The sequence below is a fragment of the Megalops cyprinoides genome, chromosome 9 (assembly GCF_013368585.1).
Source record: "Megalops cyprinoides isolate fMegCyp1 chromosome 9, fMegCyp1.pri, whole genome shotgun sequence".
In the NCBI taxonomy this organism is placed as follows: domain Eukaryota; kingdom Metazoa; phylum Chordata; class Actinopteri; order Elopiformes; family Megalopidae; genus Megalops; species Megalops cyprinoides.
In genome coordinates, this window is record NC_050591.1 from 18,416,059 (window position 1) to 18,429,572 (window position 13,514).

The 13,514-nt window shown below is 40.9% G+C and overlaps 1 protein-coding gene across 2 annotated transcripts in view; it reads left to right on the top strand.

Annotated features, from left to right (window-relative positions):
- The first annotated feature begins 1,753 nt into the window (after positions 1 to 1,753).
- The window catches only part of grm5b (glutamate receptor, metabotropic 5b), a 73,815-nt gene continuing 62,054 nt past the window's right edge, over positions 1,754 to 13,514 (top strand). Inside the window, exons 1-2 of one of the 2 annotated variants that reach the window (XM_036536065.1) lie at positions 1,754 to 2,120; positions 6,222 to 7,128. In XM_036536065.1, coding sequence (XP_036391958.1) covers positions 6,450 to 7,128 — 679 coding nt within the window. In that variant the 5' untranslated portion in view covers positions 1,754 to 2,120; positions 6,222 to 6,449. Of the gene's footprint in view, positions 2,121 to 4,078; positions 4,200 to 6,221; positions 7,129 to 13,514 lie in introns of those variants that run through there. The other variant, XM_036536064.1, reaches the window with a different exon arrangement.

Here is a 13,514-nt window from a genome sequence, read left to right on the forward strand (position 1 = left end):
GCCTGGAGGCCCAATCTCACCAAAGGGATCATCTGGAAACTGCCACCTTTGATTTTTCTGCCTTTTCTCATTTGCCTCCCAAAGAATTTATGTTCTCTGGTGAACAATTGTTTGACAAGCAACAGGCTGACTGGTTGGGGCATGTGGACACAACCACATGCTATGCTAAATGGATGTGTTTTTTGCAGGCAATCTAGAGGTTCATGCACCATAGTTTCACATGTGGGACCTGAGATGGCTCTGATGCACAGAGTCGATGACGAAACCCATGCAGCTCTTCTCTTTCACCTCTGCTGCTACCCAGAAGAAACCTTGCCCTGTCTGCTGCTCAATTTAAAAAGCTACTTGGTTATAAAGACAGACTTTTTCCAGGCACTCTCCAGTTCCGGTATTTCCAGTTATAGAGGAGAATCTTTTATATTTATATTTATATTATTTATATTTATATTATATTTATATTATATTTTTATATTATGGAGGAGATAACAGCTTATAGGTACAGAGACCAATTTATTTTTTATTTTATCACATCCAGAATGTACAGTAACATAGGTGCGATTTGCTGTGTGTGGGAAGACAAGATGGCGACAAGCCCACGTGTTCTTCAAGGTATCTACACTCAAAAAGGTGAGAAGTGTAGTTTGACCTAGCGGATGTGGGGGGTTGGCATCTGAGCCCCTGCTCTTTTGGTCATAAAGTTAAAAGTACTCTTTCCTGTCAGATAGACCATTGCACAAAGCCATGCCCTTTTTATTGGAGCCCATGTCCTCCAGAAAGTCTGTGAACAGTTATGAATTAAATGTTGTGGAATGGAGAAATTTAGGTGGTCATATTGAAAATACATTTTTATTAATCTACACGTTTATCTATTTTTCCTTCGCGAGGACAATAACAACTCTCACATGACATTGACACGTTAATATTAGGGCTACATTTTCTACACAATTGCAGCTAGTGGTTGCTATGGTGACAGTACTTTTGGCATTCAGTTTGGCGTTTCTCAAAGTTGTGCATATTCAAATGATATCACAAGAAATCACGGTCAGTATTACACACACACGCTTGCTGCCAATTAAATCTATGTAACGCTATGGTCCCTGTAAAAAGTACAATATAAGAGTGTAACATTAAACCACTCAATTATACGTATTCATACATTCATTACAGTATTTGGCTAGGCTACCTATTTATTGGATAAGACAATGCAGCTTAATAACCTTAATGAAGGGTGTACAAGTATAGTGCTACTATATGTCACAGTTCATGTACAGTTCAGTTCATGCACAGTATCAGTTTTCCTCGTATGAGTCTGATTCGAGTAGAGTTTGTAAACATCATTGACAAGTGGATCCGATTGCACCATATTTTACAAAGTGAACATTGAATTAGGATTGACACAGTTTGACTCATTGATAATGAAGTTAAACCGTGATTTCCTTCAAGCCTTAAAGTTATTTAATTCAGCCCGACTGAACTGGGTGGCACATAAGATGTATTTTTTTCAGGTGCCCCTAGGGTGAAGCGGATTTACATGTGGACCTCTCTTAAATGTTCCTAAAATTATGGATCCTGAAGCGGTATCAAAACAGACGTTGACTGATTTCGACTATTTAGAACACAGTACAGATATCGCCTCCATCATTTCAGTGGAAAAAAGGTACTTGGGTGTAAATGTGGGCTGGGCTTTGGTGCACAAGCGACGGGAGAAAGAGCAAGCTTCAGTTTGTATACGTATGCTCTTTTAATGGCCTCTAATCCCATGTACAGCTGTCAGAGGGACCCAAAACGATTAATACACCCTGCTCTAGATGCAACGCTGAAACTGCTTTCTCGTTGGTCCCATTCTTATGTAGGGAGTGATTTAGTTCACACCCACACCACACATATATTGATTCTAGTGTTGAAACAGTAATTTTCCTGTAGACCAACATTCACAAAACGGGGCCTTGAGGAGGGATAGACGGGGGTGAAGAGAAAGCGAGCTAGGAGCGAGAGGGATGTTTCGTTGCCATGGTAAGAAGTGGATTAATCGTGATGTTCGGATCTTCGTGGAGAGGTCTTTGCAGAGTGCTTGATTCACACCTAATGCCATATACATGGACCCCCATTGAATCATTAAGGTATGTAACAACTGGTAACTTTTCAGTTTCTCTTGTGTAATGTGAAGAAAGTATTTATAATGAAACGTACATTAATTAGTGATCGGAACACCGGCGTTGCTTTGTAACGTTAGTTTAATAAGTGCGATTTCAATCTGTTCAGCGTGCTGTTCTTTTAGGACCAGCTAACTCTTACCATTTTTGCACCGAAACACATCTAAAAGATGGTTAGAGCATAAATGGAATTAAATTTGATCTACTATGCACATAACTCCACATGCATGTACATAACACAAAGACACAGACTGATCTTAACGTGGAAACTGTGCCTACAGTTATTTCTCTGAGGTTTTGTGTAACCATATAGATATTAATATCTGATGGTGTGGCACTCGTTTCATATGCAGGGAAGTAATTTCACAAAACTGAATTATCTGCAATAATTAAAGACTCATATATTGTGGTGCGCATTTGGCTATGCGATACATGTTAAATTCATCCCTGTCTTGGCAGTCAGTCTTGTAACTTAATCATTAGTGCGCAATTTGATGTTCCCTCACAATTCTAAAGCAAACCAATCTACAAAGCAAGGGGACTGAATAATTTAAATGTACTATATTAGTATGTATTCGCGGTCAAATTAACACTATCCATCCACTGGCAGAGTTTTGAATTGTTCTAATGACTGCAAAGCTTTCACTAGGTAATATCCAGCCTTTAGATCGTGTTTTATTTTTTTTTTTTTTGTTTACTCTTCGTGATTTTTTTGTTATGATGTCGCAACATACCAACACGACACACACAACATTGCTTATACCTGCATTATAGCTCGAAATAGTTTTATTGTTACTGTCATCAATGAAAGTGCGATGGTAAACATACATGCATTTAAGAAATGCATTTTCATTCCACAACATCATAGCCTGGTGGTGCTGATGCATTCATATAGACACAAGTATGTAGCAGTAAAGTTGTAAAGTTCTGCCTACAGGATCAGTGCAAACACAATGCCTCCTGTCAAAATTTAATTAAAGGCGTAAATAATGACGCTGATTAGAGAATTGTTTTCTATATATAAATTCAAAGTTTTATTAGAAAACATGATTTCAGCTGGTGTGCAGTTTTAGATTATGCGTTGGTTCTAGTATCTCAAGATAAGACAATGTTTGGAAATCTTCAAAAAAAAAAAATGAAAATTGCATATTGCATATTGCATTTCATTGCATTTTTAGTCATTGTTTGTCAGCACTGAAGAACTAATTCATCCTTGCAGAAAGCAAGTCTTAGCAGGTATTATGCGTGCATAATAATCTGCAGTTATGCATGGAGTTGTCTTTTGCGATCAGTTTCCACTTTAAGATGTCCACGAGGTGGTACTCTCGAATTGCACTATTTCCTATTCTGGATGGGGGTGCAACAGTAGCTCCCCTAACCGTTGTTTGACTTTATGAAAAAGAGGAATAACACGGAGGCCTATTGTTACATAATGGTTGTCATTACCCACTTGAATTTAAGAATGGTGAAGTAGTCTACTCACGTGATGTATTTGGTGCTCTTGGACTGCTCTATCCCGCATACCAATAGGAAAAGCTGACCTTTACAATCACGAATAAAGGACTGGAGTGATCGATCAGCTTGGGGAATCATTGACAAAAACATGAAATAAAAATAAAATGAAGTACGTACACAATTTTTCTGGTAGAATGAAAGTCACATTCCGATGTTTGCAACAAAGAGCTAAAGACAGTCCATCAGTACTGCAGGCACTAATTTTGCCGTCTGCTTTGTCGGCACTGGAAAAAAACATATCAAAGAAAGACCGGCAACGCTAATATAAAACACATGTAATTCAACACATGCGTCATTAAATGGGAGCACAGCGTCCACACACCCTGGCGCAGGTTAGGCTGAAAAAAAGGTGGGGGTGGGGGTTCAGCGCGAGCATGCTATTGCAGCGTGGTGCGTGACATGAAGGCAAGACGAGCTTTTACTCCGGTCGCAGGCATAGGCTTTCCTGAAATCCAGCGAAATTACCAAAACGGCACAGGACACGAGGCATCTGAGCAAACTATGACTGGGGAGGAATAAAGCATCAAAAAGGTAAGGTGACAGTTTGATTGGATTTCAGATGGAGGTATAAACAGATTGCGGAGACATAAACGCTCAGATACCAGGACTGCATACCCTTTAAACATTTCATGTATACTCATTCACTTTATTCCTAACGACATTGACTGACTTTGTGTCTTCTATGACACACGTGTCTTCTATGAATTTGTTACACTGTAAATTCGGAATAACCAACGGATTGGACTGCTGTCATTGCTGATTTATATGTGTTTATTTATTTGGACTGCGTTTCGATATTGTTCAAGCTCTTCATCTTTCAAATTTGGCAAATGTTATCTCTTCCGCCGTTGTGATTTTCTTTGCATTGCTTTTGAACGGTTAACAAGACATTTTCGTATTGCTTCAACCATAGTATTTAAGGATTTGCATTTCATTGCAACATTTAAAAGTTGTTCACTGCAGTGGTCTTAGTGTAAACAGTGGCGCGCGGCTTTTTCAGCACCACGAATAGCTCCCAAGGGCGACAGACTCGGTGGTGTACTTGTGCACCGCCAGACCTCGAGGTCATTTTAAAAACGTTCTATACTTGGTCAACACATTACATATAGCCCTCAGTGATAGTTACAACGCCTTACCACCTTCGATATAAGTCTGGAACAATATGAACTTAATTCATAACAGGCTAGACTATATGTCTTGTGTGCCAGTCCTGCAACATAGACAAATGCGTTACTCGCGACCATTTTATCCATATGCAGCATGTGTGTGTTGGTATGAAAGATACAGTTGAGTGTTGATTGTTAGTTAAGTCCACAAGCGCTATTTAATTGACCTGTAGATGAAAAATTATGATGTTTTGCTCTCAGCGCACACTTCGTGCATCAGTAAGTATCATATGGAGGGAACACTACCTTTTTGATTCATGTTAAAGGTATAACTACATGTTCAACCGTGTTATTACCATAACATTAATTTTGTGATTCACTGCCCTATAAATGATCTCATTTAAATAGCAAAAAGGTAATTGTGCTAACTAAGATCATATTGTCAGTGAGTCACTAAAGGAACTTAATTAAAAATATCGTGTTAGGATAGGCGCTGTCCCACACAAAGGTTTTGTATAGTATTGGTTGGTTGCAAGGAGTCGATGGACGAATAGATAGACGGATAACTGAACCATGACTAAATGAAATCATTGAATGCGACCCCGTTTAAAACATGATAAGAGACGAATATTGTCAAAATTAAGCGAATTTCCTGAAAATACCTTAGTATGGCTGCAAAAAGGCAAGAACGATGTTCGTGAGGAAGATCTGATACAGTGACAGGTACGCTATTTCTATCCCGTTGGGAGCTCTTGCCGTCAAAAAGAGAAAGCGAGAGTCAGTGTCGTGATTTATTGCCTTTGCTACTTGCATTTTGGAAAATTAATCGTTTTAATGTGAGAGCTGTAAGGGAGAGACCTCACAGAAGCAGTTCTCCAAATAATGAGGCTGCAAACACTCTGTCAAATAATGACATTATCTGACCCCTCCTCCCGGTACTGGGCGATATTTAGCAAGATCATGTCGTTTCCTTCTCCGACACCTTGATTAAATCAATCGAAATACACGAAATGTCTTCAATTATTATGATTTTTATAATTTAATGTTTTTAAGTCTTTTGATTTCATAATTTATCGACCAATTCTGTCAATTAAATCTGCATGCTTTCTGCATTTTCAATGATCTCGATGCAAAGCTTGCATGTTTTAAATCCAAACACCTAAACACAAAAGCATGTAAAGCAATGCTGCACCATACGTCTTTGAAGAGATATGTTGATTTCAATAGACTGAAAAACACTTATCGATGTTGACTACCAATGATCTGGGGGTGGAACGGCAGGATGAGCATTATCTCTTTTGCGAAATGTTGGTTCTTAGCATCACTTTTACACAAGCACCCCAAGCTCTTGCTTTTTCATTCATGTTGTGATGGAAGTCTGCATCCGGTTTATTCTGAAAGGAGAACAGGCTTTCTAACACCTTACTTTGCCTTGTCTTAATCCAAGGTTATGAAGCCAACTATCACCTGCATCTCCTCAGCAAGACGTTGCCTTGGAGACAACATTTCTTCATTAGGCTGTGTTTGGAAATACCAGAGAAATGAAAGCTTTGCTGTACCCAGAGTGGAATAGAAGACTTCAGAGATATTTCCCCAGCCAACAAATCCCGGTATTTCTCTTCTGGTCATGAAGTTTCCCTGAGTGCACAGGAGGCACATTACTGGGGTACCTAAAATGAGCCTCTTGCTTCTGCTCGTGCTTTTTCTGTTGGGGGAGATCGGGCTGGCGCACTCAGGCCTCCTGGTAAAGGCGCAGACCAACGAGAGACGGGTCGTCGCTCATTCCCCGGGTGACATCATCATCGGCGCCCTGTTCTCGGTGCACCACCAGCCCCAGGCCGACAAGGTGCATGAGCGGAAGTGCGGGGCGGTGCGGGAGCAGTACGGGATCCAACGTGTGGAGGCCATGCTGCACACCCTGGACCGCATCAACACCGACCCCAAGATCCTGCCCAACATCACGCTGGGCTGCGAGATCCGCGACTCCTGCTGGCACTCCGCCGTGGCCCTGGAGCAGAGCATCGAGTTCATCCGGGACTCCCTGGTGTCCTCCGAGGAAGAGGAGGGCATGACGCGCTGCTCCGAGAGCGGAGCCACGCCCATGCGGGGGAAGAAGCCCATCGTGGGTGTGATCGGACCTGGGTCCAGCTCAGTGGCCATCCAGGTGCAGAACCTGCTGCAGCTCTTCAACATCCCCCAGATTGCTTACTCCGCCACCAGCATGGACCTCAGTGACAAGTCCCTGTATAAGTACTTCATGAGGGTGGTGCCTTCCGACGCCCAGCAAGCCCGAGCCATGGTGGACATTGTGAAGAGGTACAACTGGAGCTACGTTTCGGCCATCCACACAGAGGGTAAGTGGGGCTTCATTTTCCTCTGCACAGTATGAATGGGCTTCTCTCTTGTGTGCATTGTGATTTCCTTTTCCTTGGGGATTCTTCCCCTTGCAGTATGAACGAGCCTCTTGTGCATGCACTCTGATTTCCCCCTGCTGGGACTTTTCCCTGTACAGGTTGCTGTGGATTAGACTCTCAGAGCTAAAGTCACCACCAGTTTTTAACATTCAATGACAGGCTATTCCAATATGCCCAGAAGGCACAAAGCAGTCTTACTCCTCAGTTTAATCATGCAAGGGATGACAGGTTGTTCAAAAAAAAGCCCCATGAAGAACAGGCAGACCATCAGTGTTATGCAAAGATTAATTCCATAAACTGAATTATTAATAGGTGAGAAAAAGTAAAAATATCTTACTGAAGTCAGCCTAAAAATGGTCTAATATTCTCTGCACATTTAAAAATACACTTTGATTATAATTTCTGTTGGAAATATTTTTTTTCTACCATGAATATTGTTGGATTGTGGAAGAATTACTCACAAAGCTGTCTTCAGGTAGTGCATTATGTTGAAATCAAAATGATCCATGTGGTTTTTGGACATTTTTAAAATTAAATCCTCTTTGGCCTCTGATTAAGGTAAGTACATTGCTGTCCTAATACCTGGGTTGCTGCCTAGGTAACTCATTATAACAGGCTTTAATTAATTACACAATTAGATTAAATTAGGTTCTCACTGACCACATGGGTGTAAAGCCAGAATGTAAGAATTCCCATTAAACAAGGAAAAAAGATGGTGACAACTTAACACAATGTGCCATCTCTCAGGTGCTTTTCTTTTGTGATGAGACAAATTTTCACAATGGTTTTTCCCCCTTGTAAGCATACAAGCAAAGGGCCTGTTAGAGTGAGAGTGATGAAATAGCTTCCCCTCTGTCTGTCCCCCCTCTTCCAAACACACACACACACACACACACACACACACACACACACACACAATCACTGCCTGCCCCTGTTAATAAGTCACCACTCATCCGAGGTGGAGCAGCAGGAAAGAAAGAAAAGAAGGATCACTGTGTCCATGTTAATCCTGCCTTGAGAAATGCGGCAGGGGCGTTTTCAGATTTGTCTGTCTTTTTGTCTGCAGCCATCACCAGTGAATCTGCACAAGGTAGATATTACTAGACTGACACTACATCCAGTGTGCAGTTCTGTGGGAGAGGCGAAGAAGCAAAGGCCTGGTGGAGGGAGGTTTCTGCACTCACTCTCCATTATGTTAGGGACTTGGCAACTGGTCTCCAGGTGGCCAGAAGGTGACACCTGGACAGAGGGCGCTAGTCCCATCAGAGGCCTCTGACAGACCCCTTGTCACATTTAACAGCTTTCCTTTTAAATATGCCCACCCAAATGAAAGAAGGCACAGAGTGAAAGGAAGAGGATAGAGAGTGTTTTGCATAAACAGTATGCGCTCCTTAAATGGTCCATCAAAGCAAAGATGAAAAATGACTCATCGTGTTTGTTTTTCAAACCAACAAAAGATCAATATTCTGATGAATGGCTTTTTACTGAGGAAGATATTTATACTCTCACAAACATCTGGATGAAAGGGTTAATATTTGCAGTTGATGTGTGCTCGTGAGATGAGGAGTTCCAAAGAAAAGAGGAAGCAAAGATCCTCTGGGGACGTGTTTCCGCTGTGCACCTTGCCGAGATCCGTTGCGAATGTCCACTGTTTTGCAAAAGTGTTTTTGGCAGCATCTCAGGAGGACAGCTGTAATCAGTGTAAGCAGATTGTTGAAAGTGCATTAGCTTCCTCTGGAGCTGGGGCTTTGTGCTGTGTGCTGTGTGCCATCCATGTGTTTTCCATCAAAGAATAAATGCGGATGAGAGCAACTGAATCCTTTGCACAGCAATGCAGACCCAAAATATGTATTCATCAGTCTGTATCTCTGTCTTGGCCATGCAGAGTTTGACCTTGACTGAGCACCATCAAGGACGGCAGTGTTCTGTCTCATCATTAGCTCATTGTCTTAGATAGCATTCAAAAGGTAAACTTTTATCTATTGGGAAGGAATAAACTAAACTCCAGAGAAGGTCTTGGAACATATCATCAAAGAAAGAAAAAAACGTAAATTGGATGTGATATTACTCATACTAATTGTTCAGGTATGTAGAAACACTGTAGTCTGGGTGAATCAGAAACATAAAAATAATGATACTGGTAATGATAATACTGTACCTCAGCAAGATGCACAATGATGCGAGGCGTGTACATTTTAAAAACATGTTATTTGATTCATTGTTTGCTGTGACTTTGTGAATGGAATGATGAAGAAATCTCGCTATTATGCAGACAAATTCTCGAATTCTCTTTTGTGGGAGTTATGTGTAATTCATGAAAAAGAGACCAATTTTAACTGAATTTATTGTTTCAGGGGCTGAGGTATGGTCAAAGGAGAAAGCTTAAAGCTTAAAAGCCTGTTGGAAGAGACAGAGGAGACAATAATAGCAAGATTGGGACCCCTCAGAAGGTCTGAAATCAGAACATAAGAAAAAGAGAGGGAGAGAAAGAGGGAGGAGGGAGAGAGAAACATAGAGAGAAAGAAAAAGAACAAAGTAGTGGAATGGAATGATTATCTGGTACAGGTTTGGGGTTGCTGAATGGAAATGAGAAACTTAGAATGTCCCAGGCAGTACCTTCATATATTACTTAGCTGTTCATCACTGTATTGTCTGTCTCACAGAGGAAAAGCAATTTTATCTGCAGCTCAAACCCATGAAAAAAGTTTGGGGGTCATGGTGTCAGGGGATGTAAGGTACTTCTCTTAATGTAGTACCATTTTCTGTGCAAATCGTTTAAAACTCTAATAGATTGCTTTTGTGCACATGTGAGGACTATTTTCAGTGCAGTGAAGAGACATGCTACCACATTAAGTGAGAAATATCTTCAAAAATTCCTTGCAGACATTAACATTTGCCATCCCTTTGTCCTGGTCAAAGTACAGAGAGTTGTTCTTGCTAGTCTGGGCCTTATCAACGTCTAGACAGCTGCTGTGGTGAGGACATAGGTGCTCCTGTAAAGATATGCATCTCTGTGGCAGCGAAAAACAGAGACACACTGATACATATGCAACAGAAAACACATTGTATCAGTCTGCCTCAGCTCCGAGTGACAGCCCCTCACACTGCCCACCCTCAAGGTTACCACAACTGCATTCCTGAAACATTTTATTTTGATGGGTACCTGTGGCCATTCTTTGAAAAACATATAGCAGTTTAATGGTATTATTACTGGTAATAAATTACTGTAGTTTTTACTCACTGATTTTTTGGTTTTCTGGCAAAATTCAATCATCTTAAAACAAATCCCATGTAACGTGTTCAGCTGGATGACAGACTGAACACAGTTTAGTTTAGTGGGTTTGATCTTCTAATGGAACAACTCTGAGTTTTTTTTTTTTTATAAAATTCTCTTGCAAAGGCAAGGAATGTATTGCAATGAAAGACATACACTCATCCCAGACAGGACTTACAGTGGCAGCAGTGAAAGTGGCTTGGGTACTCCTAATTTCTGTATTGTGGAAAAATACCCTTGTTGAATGAAATGTATCTTAGACACATTGATGAATATATTATCTGACTAGCAAAATCCCTCATCTGGTACAACTTAAACAGGTTACTTTCACGTATACCGATTTATTAAAATCAATATTTACTCAAATAATTGACATGTAAGTTCAATGTTCAATGAGACAATGGCAGGGATGTGAACTTGCAGCCACTGGTTAAAAGAAAAGATGATTGAAACATTAAGGGTAATAGTCAACATCATATATATAAAAACTGGATAAGGGTATCAGCTGTGCAAATAAATAATGCAGTGATTTGAAAAAAAGAGGTTTTACCACAATGAAATCTCACCATCTTTTCTCATCAGTCCTTAAATGAGTGCGAACAGCCATTATTTCTCCTCTTTAATTTGCATTGTAAACATTGGGCTGTGAGGGTGGTAGGGAAATGAATAATACATTTAAGTGAAGAATTATTTGATCTTTTCCTCTGGTACGCCGTACAAGAGACTCTGTGGGGCTCAGCTCCAACGTACAGGCAGCGACATTGACGAGCATGCAAACTGAACCACAGCCAATGCGATTCCTTTAATGAGCTCCTGATTAGTACACTTCATAACTGCTCCACTAGTTTTACATTACAGCCCAATTTTTCTTAAAGGAAACTTGCAAGATTTGCAGCATCCACCAGCAATCTTTTTGGTACACTTGTGTTTTTTGTCTCACTCTGCAGTAATAATATCTGCCATTCATAATTCATAACTGCTTAATAGGGGACCATTCAAAGGTGATGCACATTCTTGTTGTTTCTTGTGCTGCATTTCATAGTCACCCATAGGTGCCAGAATAAATCTGTCTGAAGACGGTTTCAGGACAGGTTCACCATCTGAAACATTTATTGTGCTCCATGCTGTGAATTGGCCTGGATAAGTGTATTTGCTAAGAAAAAACTTAACAACAAAAAGCTATTCTATGTAAGGGAAAAATGAAGAAAACACACTCACACACACGCACACACACAGATATATATATATATTTATACATGTACATACATTTATGCATATTGTTTTCAGCTGATATTGACAGTTGGGACAGCTCATTGATTGTTTTGAATAAAAAAATTGATGAAGCTCTGTGCAGCATAGTAATTCCCTGCGGTGAAAGGGTAATTCCATATGGGATCATTTGCCAATTCAGTCAGGTAGACTTTCTGCCAATATTTGTCTGTGGCTGAAATGGTGAACATTGTGTGGCTTTGCTCAGGAGATAAAGATGTCCCATTTGGGACCTCACTCGCCTTTCCTTAAAATGGTTTAATCTTCATCCCTGATTGGAAGTGAAAGTGAATTAGGCATTTTGGTCAATAAACAGGGCTGTCGGGTCTTTCTGTTTCATTTGTGATGGTGATTACCACTCAGGCTCAGTGTTGCCATTAACCACGGTAAAATCGGGCCACTTGGTAGCGGTCAGCGGTTTACCTTCCAAGCAGATGCTAGCGAGGACTTGTAGGTGGGATGAAGCTGAATGGTGCACTGTGGCAGAATTTAAGATGCTATTTCTTGCTTTAACTCCTTCCTGCTGGGTCAACTGATGTATCATGCCTCCTTTTAACAAGTCACTGAAGTTGTGCAGACCCCTCCTTCTTCATTCACTTTCAAAACAACAAAACAATACTTTTAAGAAGATATTGGATTCCTTTGGGTGTAGATGTGAGCAAGGTGTTCCATGTTATGATGATTTCTTGGGGTACGAAGAGTGAGAAAATGTCACTCCAGAAAATAGAAGTATTTGACGTGTTGGAGAGATGTTTTTTAAATGCTGGGTGGGGGCAGAGAAAAGGGATTGAGTCAGTGGGTCATCTCTCTGAGATTTATGGTGATGTATTCTGCAGTCTCCTGACCCACAAGGCTGTTGCTTTGGTCAGCAGAGTGATAAGCTGCTCTCTGGGCTGAAGGAATTTGAAATCTATGTAATTAGTTGGAGGTTTACAGAGGAGAGTTTGCAGTAAGGCGTTGGACTGGTTACCTCTTCTTCATCCACATTCTCTCGTCAGTCATCACTTCTCAACCCTGTACCACTCCCTAGTCACATTCTTGGCCCCCAGCTGTCACTGTGCCCATACACATCATCCCATCCATGTCTGTCTTCATCCTCAGACCCCTTCTCTATTTTCAGTCCTTCCCTATTCACTTCCCTAGATCTACATTTTTTCCTCTCCTTAAAACTGCGTCCCACTCCCTTCATATCACTGTACTATTCTTCATTCTTATCCCCAGTTCCCAGTCGTATTCCTCTCCCTCTCCATTCTAATGCTTGTATGATTTTTCAATCTTGTCCCTTTCTCCTTTCTGCATTGTTATCCCTGCCCAATTCTCCATTCTAATCCCTGTATCTTTCTTCATTGCTGTACCTTTTAACCCTGTCTATTCTTATTCTTTTATCCCTCTGCCTGCACCATTCTCTTTTCACGTCCCAGCACAGTTCTGCACTCTTATACCTGCATATCTCACTTCATATCATTGTGTTGCTCTTCATCCTCGTGCTGACATCTCTTTTTGTCCTCTTCCCCGTGGTCCTCTGGCCTATTCATTCGTATATCACACAACCTCATGGACCTCCTCGGCGAGGGTAGGGTAAAAAAGATGAAGTGGAGGAAAGATCAATTGCTTTTTAGGGAAACCCTGACGTGTTTTTTCCTGTGGATGTGGGGCGTGTCGGTTGTGTTTCAGACTTTACACGTGCGAACAATCAACCGCAATGTTAAAGGCAGATGAACACCGAGAAACGAATCATTATACGTATGCGGAAAAAAAGCTATTGCAATAATTTACAGCAGAA